The sequence below is a fragment of the Glycine soja genome, chromosome 19, assembly GCF_004193775.1.
Source record: "Glycine soja cultivar W05 chromosome 19, ASM419377v2, whole genome shotgun sequence".
NCBI lineage: Eukaryota > Viridiplantae > Streptophyta > Magnoliopsida > Fabales > Fabaceae > Glycine > Glycine soja.
In genome coordinates this window covers 49,499,900-49,518,841 of record NC_041020.1, presented here as the reverse complement: position 1 = coordinate 49,518,841, position 18,942 = coordinate 49,499,900, and the positions used below count along the sequence as shown (strand labels likewise).

Genomic DNA, 18,942 nt, shown 5'->3' with positions numbered 1-18,942 from the left:
AATGGTCCAGGTGTGATTACTTGGAAGAACTCTGATGTTCATGTCTATTAATACCTCGTCCTAGAGACCTTACGTTATACCAACTCCTCCCAGAATGTCACATGATGCACAATTAACATAGTATTCTCACTCATTGATGTTTCCCCATTCACAAACCCAATAGCACAACCTAACAAAATTCCACATCCAATCTTGGCTTCTAGATGGATGACCGTTGCAAAACTTTAAAGACTTTGCATAAAGTCAAGAGTTCCAAAACCTTTCTCCCATAATAATAATAATAGTAGTAGTACATAAAGTGATAGTTTGACTTGTCATAAAATGACCTTGGTATTAGTCACTAGATATGAAAAAAAATGATTTATCCCGAATTACCAAAGGAAAAAAATGATTTATCCAGCATTTTTTATAGGAGCCAAATTGAAAATAAACATCATATAAGAGACTTGATTAAAAATAAATGTTAAGTATACAAACCAAAATAAAAATTTAATCATGCAAGTTATTGTCATGCTAGTTTATGTCATACATATATGGTCTATTTCAAAGAATAGAAGCCAAGATGAGAGAATGAAGAATAACATAAAAGTGTGTAATTTATTTTCGTTCTGTCATTTAGTTTTACAATGAGAAAAAATTGACACCTTAAAGTTAAAAGTACTTGGGATGCTTATTTTTTATGTCATTTTGTATACATTTTTTTTCCTTTTACTTTAAAAAAATAACTTTTTTCCCTTTATTTTATTTTTTCCCCAAAAACTTACCAATCATCTCACTTTCTACTAAATTTATTTTCTTCCATTTTACTTTCTTTCTTAAGCCAAACATACCTGTGTTGATTATATTATTCATGTAAAACATACATCCTATTATCATCTCTAGAAAAAAATTCAAAAGTTTTAAAATGCAAAGAAAATAAATACTCTTATATGTGACAATAATATTTATATTATGATCTTTTTTACATCATTTCAAATTAAGAAAAAATTTTATAATTATGCATATATATTATATTAAAAAAAGTTAAAATGTCTATAAGAACTGCTGTGTTCAAAAAATTTAACGTGAATCTCTCTCTAATTATAACTTTTTAAAAATCTATTTGTTTAAATTAAAAAAACACATGTAAGGATTAAGAGTTAAGTTAAAATTGTAATCCAATTATAATTAAACAGAAAATAAGAAAGAGAAATTTGTTTTAGTCAAATGAAAGGAAAAATCTTCTATTTGTGTGGAGAGGAAAGAGAAATGTTTGTCCTTTGTCGTGTATATTAGGCAGCTAGAATTTAGGGAGAATATAAGCCGTTTAAGAAATAAATAAAATGAGGTAAAGGGTCTAAGGCGAGGTGAGTGAGTGAGTGACTAGGATTTAGGACCAAGCCCAACCCTTATCGGTTATGTATATTTGGTTGTCAGTGTCGCTGTCTGTGACTACTCCTACTCTTTACTTGTCTGTCACCCATACAAATATCCACGTCCCACTCCTTCTCATAAATATTATTACACTTTTTTTAATTTTAAAATGGAGATACATGTGATGAAGTTATCAACAAGTGGTTCATACAAGTAACATCAGATCAATTAAATTCATTTAAATAGTTATTTTTGTCCTTAAATATATAATTCAATGATAAATATATCATTCGAAGATGATGAAAATATAGTCACCGAATGTGTGAAGCGCAATAAATATATTCGATCGTTAACTTCTGTTCATCATTGTTGATAAAATAATTTACGTGATACATGAGCATAAATTTGTTACTGAAATTATTGTTAGTCTGATTATCTCTAGTTGTTAATATAGAGACATATTTCTCATATAATATTTTTTAAAATTTTTCATCTTCCCGTCTAACTGACAAATGCGTCTATGGAAATACAAAATTTAATCTTCGAAAGTGTAACAAATATATCTGGACGTTAATAATAAATTATGATTAATTATTATAATTTTAAAAAATTTATAATGATTGGGATAATTTTTTTAACAAACTCTTAAATTAAATTGAAGCAGAATATATTTGTCTTATTTTTTATACTTTCAAAAACTAAATTTTATATTTTTATCTTTTGAAAATACATTTATAACTAATTACACATTTAGGGACAAAAGTAACTATTTATCCATAAATTCTTATAAAGTAACATTTCGAATTCAAATATTTGAATGAGAAAAAATTTATTGGTAAAGAAAATCCTAAAAATGATCTTCTAGAAAATTAATAATAATTTTTTTTTATCAAATTTAATAAATACTTACTAAGATGATGGATAAAAAAGATATGATGATGGTCAAAATAAGAGAATGTGACTCAAAAATCAGAGGTTTCAGTTCAGACTTGAGAGTCTCTCCGTCCTTCTAAGATAGAGTGTTTTGTTTTCATTATAAAAATAAATTAAAAATATCTAAAAAGAAAATTTGCAGTGCGAGCCCTGGCAGCACACACATCTTTGTGTCTCAAAAATGGAACCTATTGACAACCATCTCACCTCTTTCTTCCACCACCACCAGCAACAACAACAACACCACCAGCACCAGCACCAGCATCCGCCGCCGCCGCCGCCGACCACGGCGTCGCCGACCAACGGTCTCTTGCCGAACGCGGATGGGTCCCACATGCTGTACCCTCACTCGGTCGCGTCCGCGGTGTCGTCGCAGCTTGAACCGGCGAAGCGGAAGCGGGGGCGGCCGAGGAAGTACGGCACGCCGGAGCAAGCTCTGGCCGCGAAGAAAGCCGCTACGACGTCGTCTCAGTCGTTCTCTGCGGACAAGAAGCCCCACTCTCCGACCTTCCCTTCCTCTTCTTTCACTTCCTCCAAGAAATCCCTTTCCTTCGCTCTAGGTTCGCTTTCCCTTTCTCAATTTCATTATCTAATTCTCCTGGAGATTTCAAATTCTGCTTCCGGAGTGTGATTATTTCGAGGTGTTTGTTTGTTTCGCGTTTAGTGTTTCTTTCTAATTTGAAAACTGTTAAGATTGGGATTGCGAGTGAGTATAGTATTTCATACAAGTTTTGAGGTGTTTCTTAGTTATATATGAAGTATGAACTGTTTCGTTAGCTCAAGGTTTATGCTTTCGACTCCATCTTAAGAACTTAAAAAAGTATGGAATGCATGATAAAGGGCAGAATTTTAATTTGATGCTAATGGGGTGATGCAGGCAATGCAGGGCAAGGGTTCACTCCGCATGTGATTTCTGTTGCCGCTGGTGAGGTACGCGTTGTTCTCACTTCACAGACCTCCAATATGTTTGTTTGTTGATTTTAGATTTCTGCATCTGCTTGCTTGCTGCACCGGGCAACTAGAGTGACTTACCTGTAATAAAGTCCCAAATGTTTTGGCTATTATATTATATTTATTTAATAAACCATCAATTTCATCCCTAAAAAAGTGTTACTTTCTCTTCTAAGTAGTTCCTAATAAAATAAACAAATCATATAAGCAATCTTTCAGCTATTAGAAATCCTATTAATTAGTCTTTCTAAAATTGAAAAATCCTTCGATTAGTCCCGGGACATTAGTAAAATATATAAACGTAGTGACTAAATTGATGATTATATATGCACCTGGATATATATATATATATATATATATATATATATAAACAGCCCGACAATCTATATTCTATTCTGCTAACAATGGTAACTAAGTTGTGCATGTAATTTTAATTATCTACTGCCTTATAAATATAACTGCTGGGTATCGTTAGAATTGGAAAATTCAACTGCCGACTCTTACTAATTAGTGAGAGTATAACTGAAATTTAGAGTTGGCTTGTAAAATAAATGGATTACTCAGCATGGCTCATTTATTTAAACGAGCTTAACTGAAAGCTTTATTTTTGACTTATTTATAAAAAATAAAGCTTGAGTTTGGTTTCTTTAGCTCATTTTTAACTTAATTATTTTTGCTTTTGTGGAAATTTTCCTTAAATTATTTTTAAACTTTAACAATTTAGTATTTCATAAAATATTTGAATACTAAATGATAATATACAAATAGAAGTATGTGCTCAACATGTAGTATGCTATAGCAAGATCTCTCTCTCTCTCTCTCTCTCTCTATATATATATATATATATATATGTAAAGCATGGACTTGGTTCATTTAAAATTTTAAATTACTGAGCTCAATGCCAAGCTCAAGTTTGTTTATTTAATTAAAAAAACGAGCTTGATCGAACATTTGACAAGTCAAGTTTAAATAGTTCATGAATAGCTCAGCTCATTTACAATCCTACTAATTAGTAATTATTATATGGTTTGTTCCACCCCCTCCTATATAGTCATATCGGTATTTGTTCATCCTATATGGTTATCCATCTGTGTTGTGGTGATTTCAGTTTTGTCAAATGGTAATTTCTTGGTAGATCATGTTCTATGTTACTTAGTGAGTTTATGGAGAGAGATTTGATAAATAATGTGACAATAATGTCTCGTAATTGAGATGGTGTATTGGGAGGGAGTGATCTACTGCAATTCAGGGATAATGCCTTTTAGGGGTCAGCATAGTCACACTGGGGGTCCCTTGGCTGAAGTTCACCAAGTTGCACCTGCTTAAGGGTTCCTATAATGAATCCAGGTGAGGCACAATGGATGTGCCTAATAGCTAGCTAACCTGTGGATGTGATGTGAAGTTGTGAACTGTCAACAGTCAGAATAATTTTTCTTGATTTATTTTCTGCATTTCCAAACAAAAAATTATTTTAGTTAACTATGCTTTTCTGTATTTTTTCTGATGTTATTCCATTTCTCCTTGGTAGTTCACCACTCTTTATATAACTTGAAAATTTCCTCCATCCATGATTTTGAATATATTATGTTTTGTCATTTGTCCAGTTTTATTTTCAGCTTTCTTCTGTATATGTGCTTCTTCTATAACTGTTTAACTGTGCACTCAATAGGATGTTGGCCAGAAAATTATGTTATTTATGCAACAAAGTAGGCGTGAGATGTGTATTCTGTCTGCATCTGGTTCCATCTCTAATGCCTCTCTTCGCCAGCCAGCAACCTCAGGAGGCAGCATTACCTATGAGGTAAAATATTGGTCACTTTTTTTCATCATATCTTTTTGTTATATTCTAATAGCTATTCTTCAAACAATCTTTCTATAAAAGGAAAAGGAACTGTTGAAACTTGCAACTTTGGTCAAAATCTAGTTTATGTGAGTATTAAGATAACCAAGGCTCAAAATCTTGTTATGTTGTTTTGGATTTTATTGTTTATTTGGGTAAATTAAGATTTACACGCTCTTCCCTAGAGAGATTAATGTTTGTTAAACTTTAGTTATTGAATGTGCATAGGCCTCTTAAAGATAGTTGCCATTACCAACAATGTTGAGTGTCACGGAGAGAGAAACTGTCTTTTTTTTAACGTTATAAAAAAAGATAGTTTCTGTCTCTGTGACACTCAATATTATTGGTAATGGCAACACTTTTTAAACTTTAACCATCAAATAATAAAAATAAAGATTTTGGGTGAAGTTCCAAAGGTGCTAGTAGGACTAGTAAACATTATCTCGTTCTTAAAAGTCCTAAAATTGATAATCGGATGTTGAAAAATAGTTTCCAGTGACACTAAAAGTTGCAGAGAGGAAAAATATTCCTGGGAGAGATGACGATCGTATTTGGACCCAATGCGTACCAAAAACTAACCATGACAAGGAGGGAAAGTATCCACTAAATGGGTTTGGGACCAGGTATAAATACTTGCAAAAAATTAAAGGAATAGGTGTGGCATCCCCCCCCCCCCCCCCCCCCACCCCACACACACACACATCATTTAATATATTAAATCTAAAATTAGAAATATTAATATTTAATTACTTATTCAACAATGCAAATTATAATTGATCGAAGTCTACACAGATCATGTACTTCTCATCTCAAAACCCTAAGTGCTGTTGTTGTGACTTTGTTGTCTAAAGTCTTCACGGCTTCATATTCATCTAGTTATGGGAGCAGTTGGTTGTTCTTCCATCCAACTTGCAGTAGAATTTTTAATTAATGTTCTTTGTTTTGTTGATTTTTCAGAATTAATTTCAGTATTTAAAATAGCATTTTGTTTTACTAGTTTGTCAAAGAAAATTCATTAAATGTATGTAGCTACCAAAGGGTACAGGGATGGACACTAAAGTTGCTACTGATGTGGGTATGGGTTTGGAGATGGGTATTTGTTTTAAATGTTGGTGTAGGAATGGATACTATAGTGCCCTTTTTCAAATCTTATCCATTTCCTTCCCTATTAGGAGGCTTATTCATAATAGTTTACCACCATTGAGAGGATCATTTACTATAATTGGACTGAAGTGTAACATAATTCTGGAGTGGATGGAGAATGTAATTTTTAAAATTGGAGGAAAAGGAAGTGTAGTTTAAGCATTACTTGTGGGAGGAAAATGTAATTCACCCTTTAATTTAAGTTTTTCTCTTGCCATCAGTAAAATTTTCAAATCTGCTCTGAATCCTCTTGCTTCTCAATTATACTGATAAAAAAATTTGGTTTAGAAACTTTAATTTAAAAATATTATTTAAGAACTATAACTAATTTTCTCTCCATATTTTTCTGATGCTCAAAGTTGGAAACTTAACAAAATGGTTTTGTTTTCCGTAGTTAGCTCTTGCACCCTCTTACAAGAAAATTGATCTTCATTCTTCAGTTACCTGCCAGAGCACAGACACTAAGGTCCTTTATGAAAACTGTCTATATTAGATTATGACTACTCACTTAAAGTTAGTGCCAAGAAGCAGTAGACTAGTAATATTGTCACTGAATTAACTATCAAGTAGGAGTCATAGTCTACAGCTTAATGAACATATGACTTATTGCTGAAAATAATAATTGTTAATTTTTTAGTCAAATAATTTGCTTTGTCATATTTGATAGTCATGTGCTCATATTGCAGTCATAACAGTTTAACTGTTTCTTGCTTTGACATCAGGGTCGGTTTGAGATTATTTCACTTACTGGTTCTTATGTCCGTAATGAACTTGGAACTCGAACTGGTGGTCTCAGTGTATGCTTATCTAATACTGACGGGCAAATCATAGGTGGTGGAGTTGGTGGGCCACTTAAAGCAGCTGGTCCAGTTCAGGTAATTTCAGAAAGAACTATAACTGAATTTGTGGGTGGGAGATGTGAGCTGTGCCTTACATCTCTTTTTCTTGGTCTTGATCAATATGCCATTTATGCCTTGAAAAGTTGTAGGCCAAATCATTAAGGACTTTAAATGATGTGTCATTGACCATGATTTATGATTAGGACATTATGTCATCATTTGATTAATATAACCAACCTCATATAGTTATATCTACTTAATGTCAAATTCCACTATTTTATCTGTCTTCACACTGCCTGATATGAAGAATTACAGCATGAAGTACTTTTTATGAAAGGTTAATCTACACAGGTCATCGTTGGAACATTCTTTATTGACAACAAGAAAGATAATGGTGCTGGTTTAAAAGGTGATGCCTCTGCCAGCAAGTTGCCATCTCCAGTTAGTGAACCGGTATCAAGTTTAGGTTTCCGCCAATCAGTTGACTCTTCCAGTGGTAATCCAATCCGCGGAAATGATGAGCATCAAGCTATGGATGGAAGTCATTTCATGATTCAACAGCTTGGTTTGCATGGAACACCTCCCCGATCCACAGACTGGGGTCGTCCGGATTCAAGAAATACCGGTTTTGAGTTGACAGGTACAGACTAACCCGCCCCTTCTAATACTTTCATTATGGTGCAATAAGGTTTCCTATCTGCAGGAAGGACAGGTCATGGGGCGCACCAGTCTCCTGAGAATGGAGGCTATGACCAAATTCCCGATTGAAAAACCAAGATGGCTTTTTGGATTTGATAGCAGTGATAAATGTGTGATAGATGTATGATATCTCTACGTACCAGCAGTCTTTGTCACGCGATGCCGTTTATAGTATGCATCATTCATTAAGGATCGTGGCTTCTGAAAATTAATACTCGTGGATGTCCTTGAAAATATTGTTCTGTCTCATTTACTCATGTTGTATTTATAAATCACTAAATCGGGGTTGCTTACTTCATTTTTGCGGGCCTGTTAGTTTATACCGGGATAAATATAATAGATATATGCTTCCTAGATTAGCCAATCTACTGTGGAATATATTTTCTTCAATTTTCAAGTGTAGTGTGAGATGGGTGGCTTCATTTTGTCTTAGGTGGCGTTAGTTATATATAAAGCTCAGAAGTTTTAAATAAGTAATTTTTTATTAACTTTTTCAATAGTGTTTTTCTCATACGATTATTAAAGTTGGTTATCAATTCCGATGGAGAGTTAGATAGAACGGACATACTAAAAAAGTTTGGGATAGTTGGTAGCTTTTTTAGCATGTTAACAAAAGTTTGGTTTTCTTCTAATGTTTATGAAAGAACTTTGTTAGAAAAGGTGAAAGTTATTTCAGTGGTTTTTACGCACGTCTTGAAAAGATAAGTGTTGACTGTTTGTTAGAGAATATTTTGATTTTTGAGTGTATGAAAAATTTAAGGGATATTTTAAAGTTACACTGTCAAATTTCAATGGCGTTTTTTTTTTAAATCATTAACATGTCCTCTGTTTACATTGTTAATTACCAATGTACAAAATGTGCCTCAAAGTGAACAGAATTGTCAATTCTGAGAGACAAATACGCAATTAGGCAAAGTCTTAACTATACATACTAAAATAGATGGAATCCGTTACAAATGTATATCAGATTTACAAATTTTTAACCACATATTTGTTTACGCAATTTTTTAATTTAGTTAACAGTATGAGATAATTAAAAATGATGTATAGAACTGATATAACATGTTATTCACTTAAGCTTAATTATATGATAAAAATTATTCACTTAAATTTTTTTTATTTTTATTTCATACATCTAATATTAGTTCTTTTTTTTTTTTTAAACAATTGATAGAAGAGTTGGTGGTAATTGCACCTGTAATGATGGCATTTGTAAGTGGACGACCATGTTGAATAATAAATATGAATGTCACAGTGATTTACCTTTTGAATCAGATATTAAATAGCCCAGTTAAAACTATATCAACTCTCAACCTCAAGTGCGTTTCCTTTTTCCATTTTTTGAAAGGAATGTTATCAAAGTGTTCTAAAATATTTCTCAACAAATTGAAAATAATGTTCTTATATAAAGTATTAGTAATATATTTTTATCTCAGTTTTATAATGTATATTTATCTCAATTAATAAATAATTTTGAAACAAGAATTTCCCCACTTAGATAGGAAAATAATCAATAGATTTCAAATGCTATTTAACATCTAGAAAGGAAAAAGGAAAGGAAAAGATTAAAAAAATGTAAATATCATATGACAAAAAGAGAAAATAAAGGAAAATGATAAACACTAATAAAGTGATTAATAAATAGAAATCTCTATCCTATCATCATCCAATGATGGCCAATTTTATTTTATAGAAATATGAAATGATTGTAAGTGAAAGAAAAACACCACAATATTTAATCTGTTCAAATTTTAATGATTAAACATTCAAATTGGTCCTTGAATGTGTCAACTTGTGATAATTTGATCCTAAAAGATAGAAAACAAAAATTTAGTTCCAAGTGCAAAAAAAAAATGCAACAAATTTCCTATATTGTAAGTTTCTCCATTAACCCAAATGTCTTTGTCTATGTGACATCTTTAGACCCATTTGTCATTGAAAAGAATGTTAGGTGTGTTGATTTCATAGAGAAACTAAATTGTCATATGCGAGAAAAAAAAGAAAAAAAAGAAAGAGTAATTGTGAAAAGAGGCAAAAAAAAATAGTAAAAATCTAAACTTGTATGTTATAATTTAGTCTCGAGAAAATAACATAGTTAATATTTTTTTCGATGGCAAATAGATATAAAGGTACCACATATATAAAGATGTTTAGGTTAACAAAAGATATTTAATGATATGATGAATTTGTTATATTTTTTGTACGTTTAAAAACTAAGTTTTAATTTTTTATTTGTTAAGGACCAAACTATCATAAGTTGACACGGTTAAATTGAATATTTATGATTTTTCATTGTTTAGAAGCGAACAAATAAAATAAATCATTAAAGTATATGAGTAATTCTTAAAGTATAAAATATTCATCTATTATTCTATTTAGTTCATATATTAATGTTTTTTATTAATGTTTAGAAATTAATTTGAATGTTTTTCCAATACTTGAGGGAAAATTTAGTATAGTTTCTAATTATCTATACAATTTGTTTACTTTAAAGACTATATAAGAGAGAAAGTTGCAGTAAAATAAATATAAAAGAGAAAGTAATACTTTAAGAATGTGAAATTGAAAGTTTAATCACATCAAAACAATTGGATTTTATATAGACTTGTTTTCCACTCTTTCCAACAATTTGGACAAAAAAGAAATGAAAGATTTTTTTATTATTATATAATAAAAAGAAAGTTATTTTATTAATACTTTCTCTTTTTTTCCATTTAAGATATTTGTATTATTTTACATACATATTATTTTTTCATTTTCTTTCACTTAGTCTCATATTAAATAACTTAAAAGTTTTTCAGTAAAAAAAAACTTAAAAGTTATTGTTTTTGTTTTTAGTTATTATCTATCCCTTCTAAACAAAAAGAGAGTGTGGGATATTTTGGTCGAGGGAGAATCCGAATCCTGTCGACGGTCATATCAGCAGTACAGCACGATAGCGCACTGTCATTTTTGTGGGTCACAGACTCACATCACAGTATACAAAAATACCAAAAGTCAAACTTCTTTTCTTCGAGAAATACAGAATAATAAAAAGAGATATATTGGGTTTTAACAGGAGAGGTCCTTTTTATAAATCTCAATAATTCATTATGCATAAATTACTGGAAGACTAAAATATTTCATACAATGAAAACGTGACAATATTTTTGTTAGTAAGGTTGGTATTCGAGTATTAAATTAGAAGGAGTTTTGTATTTTAAAATTTTAAGCAATTGTCAATTAATCCAATTTATTTTAAATATCCCAAGTACGAGTAGGAGTACACGAAAGTGCAACACTGGATTCGCTCCCATTCATGCATCGCATCACACTTTCAAATTTTAAAAAAATAAAATGACGGTCCTGGGTTGAAGAACAAGTATACTTGCTTAACTTAATTATTATTGTAAGTGATATTATGAAATCTTATGTTATAATTAATAGTGACTAAAGACATTTATTATTACATGTAAAGGTATGTGAGAAGAGCAAGCCAGTCCCGGTTCAGTTCATGTAAAGCTGTGTGGGTCCCACTCCCTCTCTCTCTCTCGCTGCTTTCAAGACCTATCAAGTGCTCCCTTCAAACTTGGATTGAAATTTTATTCTTTGTCGTTGGGAAGCCCTGCTTTCTTATTATCTTCTCTGTTTCTACCCCCAATTTTTTAGTGAGTAGTGTGAGCTTTTCCTGTTCTATCCAATTAGTTAACCATAAGTCTATAACTACTTAAATTGGGATTAGAATTTATAAATCTACGTAACTTGAAGAACTTAGTTTATAGATATGTTAAATTAAATTTAGTTTGGATCTATATTGTAATGTGTATGGCAATTGTGATGTCAATTTATTTGAGCTATTAACTTTGAGGTATGGTTTAGAAAAGGAAAAAAGTAGTACTGAGTTGTTGCCATGGAAAGAGGTTTGCTTCTTTTGTTGTTCTTGTTGTTGGTTATGGTGCTTTCTGTTTATGCCAACGATGTGGAATATTCACAGTGCAATTGTGATGAGGAAGGGCTTTGGAGCATCCACAGCGTGCTGGTTTGTCAGAAAGTGAGTGACTTTTTCATTGCCATTGCATATTTTTCCATACCCCTTGAGCTTCTTTACTTTGTGAGCTGCTCCAATGTCCCCTTTAAATTGGTCTTCCTTCAATTCATTGCCTTCATAGTTCTCTGTGGATTGACCCATTTGCTCAATGCCTATACTTACTATGGCCCTCACTCCTTCCAGTTGTTTCTTTCCCTTACTGTTGCTAAGTTCCTCACTGCTCTTGTTTCTTGTGCCACTGCAATTTCCTTTCCCACACTCATTCCTCTTTTGCTGAAAATCAAAGTGAGGGAGCTATTTTTGAGGCAGAATGTGTTGGAATTGGGCCAAGAGGTTGGGATGATGAAGAAACAGAAGGAAGCTAGTTGGCATGTTAGGATGCTCACTTGTGAGATTAGGAAATCTCTGGATAAGCATACCATCTTGTATACCACACTTGTTGAGCTTTCCAAGGCATTGGATTTGCACAATTGTGCAGTATGGATGCCTGATGAGGATAGGAGAGAAATGCATTTGACTCATGAGTTGAAACCAAGCTCAGCGAGGAGTTTTCACAATTCTATTGCTATCAGTGATCCTGATGTGTTGGACATAAAGAAGAGCCAAGGGGTGTGGATTTTGAGGCCTGATTCTGCACTAGGAGCCGCAAGTAGTGGTGGTGGATCTGGGGATTCTGGTGCTGTGGCTGCCATTCGCTTGCCAATACTTCATGTTTCGAATTTCAAAGGAGGGACACCAGAGTTGGTTGAAACATCTTATGGTGTACTGGTTTTGGTTCTTCCAAATTCAAACTCCAGGGCTTGGACCTCCCATGAAATGGAGATAGTGGAAGTTGTTGCTGACCAGGTGGCTGTGGCATTGTCTCATGCGTCTGTTCTTGAAGAGTCACAGCTAATGAGCCAGAAACTTGCAGAGCAAAACCGGGCGTTGCAACAGGCTCAAAAGAATGCAATGATGGCAAGGAAGGCTAGGAGCTCGTTTGAGAAAGTTATGAGTCATGGAATGCGGAGACCTATGCATTCAATCCTGGGCTTGCTTTCAATGTTTCAAGAGGATAATATAAGACCTGAACAGAAGATTGTTATTGACTCAATTTTGAAAGTTAGCAATGCACTATCGCGATTGATTAATGATGTGATGGAGATTGCAGAAAATGACAATGGAAGCTTCCAGTTAGAGATGAAACCTTTCCATCTACATTCAATGATGAGGGAAGCTTCTTGCACTGCCAAGTGTTTGTGTATATATAAAGGCTTTGGTCTTGAAGTTGATGTTGACAAGTCTTTGCCTGATCTGGTCATAGGTGATGAGGCAAGGACTTTCCAAGTAATTTTACATATGATTGGCTATTTATTGAACATATATGATAAAGGGACTCTCACTTTTCAAGTTTACCTTGAAAGTGATAGCGGAGATAAAGATGATAGAAGTTTTGGAATATGGAGATCAAGCATACAAAATGAGTATGTTCATATAAAATTTAATTTTCAGATAAATGGTATTAGTTTCCATTCAGATGAATCAGTTTCAACAAGAAATTATACTGGTAGAAATCACTGCAACAATGAACTTAAGGAAGGCCTGAGCTTCAGCATGTGCAAAACGCTGGTGCAGGTAGGTGCATCATTCTCTTATGAAAATTTATGTATCATTTTCTGTTAGTTATATAGATTATTCCTATGTTTAAGTTTTGACTGTTTATTAAAAAGCACCATTATCCCCCTTTTGAGAAATTATGTGCTGCTGCATTAATTGTACGAATTGTGTTGGCTGTAACCCTTAGCATTACATTTTATGCTTAGAAGATGATTATTGGATTGAACCCTCAATTATTTGAGTCAGTGAATGATGCATTGGAGAAGTGTTAATGATGTTGAGAATGTCTGATGAAACTGTAAATTAAAATTAGATTGTGGTAGTGTAAGTGATGAAACTGTAAATTAAAATTAGATTGTGGTAGTGTAAGTGATGAAACTGTAAATTAAAATTAGATTGTGGTAGTGTAAGTGATGAAACTATAAATTAAATTAGATTGTGGTAGTGTAACTATCAGGTCAGTTTTAAGAATAAGAAACAGCCTTCATATAGAAAACCCCTATTTAGTTTGCTGTTTGTTTTGCAATATGGACTCATGATGCTGAATGACAGTGGCCTCCTAAAATGCTCAAAGTAGACTTTCTGTTCCAAATTTGACTATATTCATTGATATATGTCTCCTTTACATTTACTGTTTTTCATTAAAGCATTAGGATTTTGTATTATTGGAAATCTTTAAGTTTAAAGTGACAGTCATTGCCATTCAGTTAAAATCATAATGCTGACTTTGCCAATATGCAATGGCTCTAATGGTAATTAGACACATTTATGGACCGTATTTTTGTCTGTTTTTAGTGGTCACTTTAGCGGAAGGGTTTCTTCTAATTATTCATTGAGAAAGTCAAATTACAGTTGATCTGTTAATCCAAAATCACTGATCTCTAGTATGTGGTACTGTGATATTGACATTCAATTTTGCACAGATTTCTCTCCTTGCATGTTTCAGCCAAGGGGACAAGGCTTTTTTTTTATGTCATGACCTTTAATTTATCTCGTGTCTGTCAACACCTGTCTATAACTGAAGGATTCTGTCCTTGGGCCTAAAACCAAGCTGATTGTGGGTTGGTCGAGAGCAGCCTTCAGTAGTTCAGTGATAAACCAACTGAAATATGTTTAGTTTATTGTGGTGTGATTGTTGTTTGTAATTCTGAGTATTGATACAATATGGAATAATATGCAGATGATGCAAGGTAATATTTGGATATCAACTAACTCTCTGGGTTTTGCACAAGGAATGACACTTCTTCTCAAGTTTCAGATAGGATCATCTCATGGAAGATTCATTCTTGCTCCCAAAGAGTTTTCAAACTCTCAGTTTAGGGGGCTTAAGGTTGTTTTGGCTGATGATGATGATGTAAACAGGACTGTGACCAAGAAGCTGCTCGAGAAACTGGGGTGTCAAGTAACTGCTGTTTCATCAGGATTTGAATGTCTTGGTGCTATAAGTGCCTCTGGTAACTCATTCAAAATTATTATGTTGGATCTTCACATGCCAGAAATGGATGGTTTTGAAGTTGCAAGAAGGATTCGGAAGTTCCAAAGCCATAATTGGCCCTTGATCATTGCTTTTACTGCAAGTGCAGAAGAACACATCAAGGAGAGATGTCTACAGGTGGGAATGAATGGATTGATTCGAAAACCTATCCTCCTTCATGAGATGGCAGATGAACTTAGAACAGTCCTGCACCGTGCAGGTGAAAAATTGTGAGAACAATTTTAAATGTCTCAAATTTTTTAGGTTCCTCAAAATTCATTATTTTGACATTTTGAAAGAGAACCTGAAATTGATAACAAACTAAATATACTAGATACTAGGTACATTTTGCTAACCATTTTTCTGTATGATCTTTTTACCGTACAATGAATTATGGATTTATACAAGGTGTATAGAACCGCTTCCCATCATCAAACAGAAAACGATGAAATGCAAAATTCTGAAATTGCGTATACTTTCTTGCATTTATTTATTAAAAGATGGATGAATGTGCCAAAGCTTTGATTTTTCAACGTATGTTGCACAATGGTGAATATATATGGTTGTGATAGTAATAGTTATTCAATAAAGTTGTAGAAATTGGTAGTAGTTAAGGCTATCATGTGTATAGTTCTTGCTATTTGATTACAGTTGGCCTCGTCTTAAATGCATACAAATTTTAAGAGATTTTTTTAGCACGTTTTATACTCTGTTAAATTAAATGCATACAAATTAAAAGAAACTTACAAAAATTGAAGAATAAATTATCAAAAAATTCTTTTTTTTAGAGGTATCAAGAAGGCAAAAATGATAACTAGTGCCTTAACAGTATTATTTAAGAAATTTAAAGTAGAAATATTTTTATTGAAAGACAAAAAAATTGTGTTGCACATGATTTTTTTATGCTCTCTAATAAATTACATAATAAATATTTTTTTCTTTTTAATTTTTTAACCAATATTCTAAAAACACTTGCTAGCAAGACCTTCAAAAAATTATAAACCAACTTTTGATTTGACATGTTACAGTAAAATTCAAATTTATAAAATTTTACCAATACTCCATCTAAACTCAAATGTAAGAAAAAGAATCCTCAATATTTTTTTAGCACGTTTTATACTTGACTTGTACTTCATGCACCTCTATTTTTTATTTCATGCATCTCCCAAAGACTTCAACCCTCAAAAATATCCCTCATTAGTCACCCCTCCTATTTTGGAATGGTCATTCTAAAATAATATCATATTTTGGGATAACTATTTCAGAATGTGAAAATTATATTCTGGAGTAGGTATTCCACATCATTTAAACCTATTTTGGAATATAATTTTCACATTTTAGAATAAGGTGACACCTTTGTTGCCTTTTCACTTTTCCTTTTTCCACTAATGGCCTAATTGGAGACCTCATCATCCGCGCCACACCGCCACCACATCAACACACCCTTTCTCAACATATCCGCATAAGACCTTGCACATGGAAAGACGATGACTCCGTCATCATGATCAAAATCTACGCTTCTGCGATGTCCTCGTCGCCAACCAAATCAAAGGTCCACTTCTTAGCATTGTCCCTCGAGTTGCTGCTATTCCTAAATTGTGACACATCCTATCCCAAGGTATCCAAGAGCTTTGGTGTTGATCTTAGAAAATGGCGGCATGAGGGACCAAGGGAGAGGGGGTGCCATGACGCAAGGAAGGCTAGGGTTGGATGGGGAAGGGGGGTGCTACTGAGGGAAGGGGCTTATTAGTCCATTGTGCTTCCTATGGGTGTAAGAAGAAAAAAAAAGGAGGTGCAGGAATAATTGCCTTGTAAGTGGATCCCTGCAGTATGAGGCCCAACCCGCAATTATGCAAAACCCTAAATCCTCATCACGGCTAGGGCTACGGCATGTTGTATATTTATGGCATTGTTGCGCGCCCCTCCCATTGTTCGTAGGCAACTTCAACCTCACCAAAGGTACTCTCTTATCCATTTTATTACTATCGGTGTATTGTTTCACACTGCACATATCGAAGACTTGCAGGCGCTCTGTTACAGCCTGTGAGTTCAAAACTTGTGCGAAATCGCATATCATCCTGTTTCCAATTCAGATCTTCTTGATGTGCATGTCTTGAGGGTTTTATGCAGAATGATGAACATTCTCTAACCAACCCATTAATGATTTATTTCTATTTATTTTGCAAAGGGAACTATTTTTGCAAGTGAAACTTGTTCCTTTGAGGATTTTGTTTGATATACATGCTGTGCTTATGGACGGTCTTGTACTGATTCGTTATGTCATCAGCACAAAACATAAACCTAAGCTACATCTAATGTTGCCACCATGATTTTTTTGTGTGTGTCCCAATTCATATCGGAATAACACTTCCACATTGTGGCAAATATTATAATTCCTTTCTAATATCTCAATCTAAATAAAAACTTTTTCGATTCCCATTCAAGGCATTTTGAATATGAAGAGTTTTTGGTGTCACATGATATTTTTTTCTTTGACAAAAATGAAGTTATGGGTATGCTTTCAGTTTGTTTTTATTTCAGTTATAGCCCATAATGTAATGGATTCTGCCATATTGGTTTTTAATATCAATAATAGAGTGCTATTTTAAAAGTTACAACCTTATCTATGTAGGAACTAAGAATTTCATTGAGGCTAGAGAAAGTGGTGATCAATATGTCAAAGAATCCAAAAGTTTTCTTTGATATTCTAATTGGAAAGATGAAAGCTGGACGAGTAGTGATGGAGTTGTTTGCCGATGCAACCCCAAAAACAGCTGAAAACTTCAGGGCTCTCTGCACTGGGGAAAAGGGGATTGGACGATCTGGGAAACCTTTACACTACAAAGGTTCTGTATTTCATCGTATTATTCCAGAATTTATGTGTCAGGGAGGAGATTTCACAAGAGGGAATGGGACCGGGGGTGAGTCAATCTACGGTTCCAAATTTGAAGATGAGAATTTCAATTTGAGGCATACCGGTCCTGGTATTCTCTCCATGGCAAATGCTGGACCTCATACTAATGGTTCTCAGTTCTTCATATGTACTACAAAGACATCATGGCTTGATGGGAAACATGTTGTGTTTGGAAAAGTTGTTGATGGATACAGCGTTGTGCAGGAGATGGAGAAAGTGGGTTCAGGAAGTGGCATGACATCTGAACCGGTAGTAATAGAAGATTGTGGCCAGATTGTAGAGAAGTGAGTTTTGATACAACGATGTTTCGAGACATGTTTGTTGCTATTCAATGCAAATCACTAGTATTATAATAAGTGATTTGTGTAACTAGGAGTCAATTGTCCATGATTAATGTAACTCTCAAATTTGTACTCCTAAATCTGCTTTTACATTTGTTCCAACTAAAAATGCGTAGCTGTCTGTAGTTGGTCAGAGATTACGTTGATAGAATTGTGGAAGCAATAGGCTCGAATATCTGTAGTTGATTGGTAAATTAGAATGAATAAGGATGAAGCACTACATATTTGCAATTATATTTTCTGCGTGCATCCCTCTGTTGCCCTAAGGAAGGTGTTCTGTGTTACATTACATATATCATTTTCTTCATATATCATCATATCCGTCATCATGTGTATTAAAGATTAAATTGTAATTTTGATTTTTTTATAATTTTAAATTTATAAATTTTTGTTTTCTTATTTTTAAATCATCAAAATATTTAACTTTTTTATTTTTTAGAATAAATAATTTTAGTCCTTTTGTCAATTGATTATTTTTTGTTTAAAGATAAGATAATAAATCATTTAGACATTTGCACATTTGCTTTATATAGTTAATTTTATAAACATAATTTTCTATGTATTATTAACTGAGAGTTATTAATTTTTTTGAATTATAAAAAAATTATAAATTATAAAATGTTTAATATATAATTTTTTAAAATTTTATTTTATATATTTTTATTTTGAATATATTAATATGTTTATTTTAGTTTTATCAATTTATAAATAAATTTCATAAATTAATATATAAATTATTTTATAAATTGATTTTAATATATAAATTCTTTTTACTCTAATTATATATATCAATATAATTACATTATACAAATTACGTAAATTTATTTTAATA

At 32.8% G+C, this 18,942-nt stretch overlaps 3 protein-coding genes across 5 annotated transcripts; all 3 read left to right on the top strand.

Annotated features, from left to right (window-relative positions):
- The first annotated feature begins 2,374 nt into the window (after positions 1-2,374).
- LOC114400331 (AT-hook motif nuclear-localized protein 14-like) lies at positions 2,375-8,180 on the top strand. 3 transcript variants are annotated; one of them, XM_028362755.1, is made up of 6 exons: positions 2,375-2,846; positions 3,164-3,216; positions 4,907-5,038; positions 6,943-7,095; positions 7,411-7,699; positions 7,748-8,180. In XM_028362755.1, exons 1-6 carry the CDS (start codon positions 2,468-2,470, stop codon positions 7,825-7,827), a joined length of 1,086 nt encoding a protein of 361 aa, XP_028218556.1. In that variant the 5' UTR covers positions 2,375-2,467; the 3' UTR covers positions 7,828-8,180. The 3 variants fall into 3 exon arrangements, with proteins under 3 accessions (XP_028218556.1, XP_028218558.1, XP_028218557.1); XM_028362757.1 differs by having other exon boundaries at positions 2,452-2,846; positions 7,772-8,180; XM_028362756.1 differs by having other exon boundaries at positions 2,452-2,846; positions 7,763-8,180.
- A 3,044-nt stretch (positions 8,181-11,224) lies between these two features.
- LOC114398200 (protein EIN4-like) lies at positions 11,225-15,330 on the top strand. Its single transcript, XM_028360367.1, has 2 exons — positions 11,225-13,399; positions 14,562-15,330. Exons 1-2 carry the CDS (start codon positions 11,648-11,650, stop codon positions 15,087-15,089), a joined length of 2,280 nt encoding a protein of 759 aa, XP_028216168.1. The 5' UTR covers positions 11,225-11,647; the 3' UTR covers positions 15,090-15,330.
- Positions 15,331-16,715: 1,385 nt separating this feature from the next.
- LOC114400732 (peptidyl-prolyl cis-trans isomerase CYP19-3-like) lies at positions 16,716-18,346 on the top strand. Its single transcript, XM_028363349.1, has 2 exons — positions 16,716-16,814; positions 17,488-18,346. Exon 2 carries the CDS (start codon positions 17,530-17,532, stop codon positions 18,055-18,057), a length of 528 nt encoding a protein of 175 aa, XP_028219150.1. The 5' UTR covers positions 16,716-16,814; positions 17,488-17,529; the 3' UTR covers positions 18,058-18,346.
- Positions 18,347-18,942: the final 596 nt, after the last annotated feature.

Coding starts and splice junctions, on each gene's coding strand:
- LOC114400331 (XM_028362755.1), top strand. CDS start 2,468: ATGGAACCTATTGACAACCATCTCACCTCTTTCTTCCACCACCACCAG. Junction 2,847..3,163: donor ATCCCTTTCCTTCGCTCTAG/GTTCGCTTTCCC, acceptor GGGGTGATGCAG/GCAATGCAGGGCAAGGGTTC. Junction 7,700..7,747: donor TACCGGTTTTGAGTTGACAG/GTACAGACTAAC, acceptor TGGTGCAATAAG/GTTTCCTATCTGCAGGAAGG.
- LOC114398200 (XM_028360367.1), top strand. CDS start 11,648: ATGGAAAGAGGTTTGCTTCTTTTGTTGTTCTTGTTGTTGGTTATGGTG. Junction 13,400..14,561: donor TGTGCAAAACGCTGGTGCAG/GTAGGTGCATCA, acceptor AATAATATGCAG/ATGATGCAAGGTAATATTTG.
- LOC114400732 (XM_028363349.1), top strand. CDS start 17,530: ATGTCAAAGAATCCAAAAGTTTTCTTTGATATTCTAATTGGAAAGATG.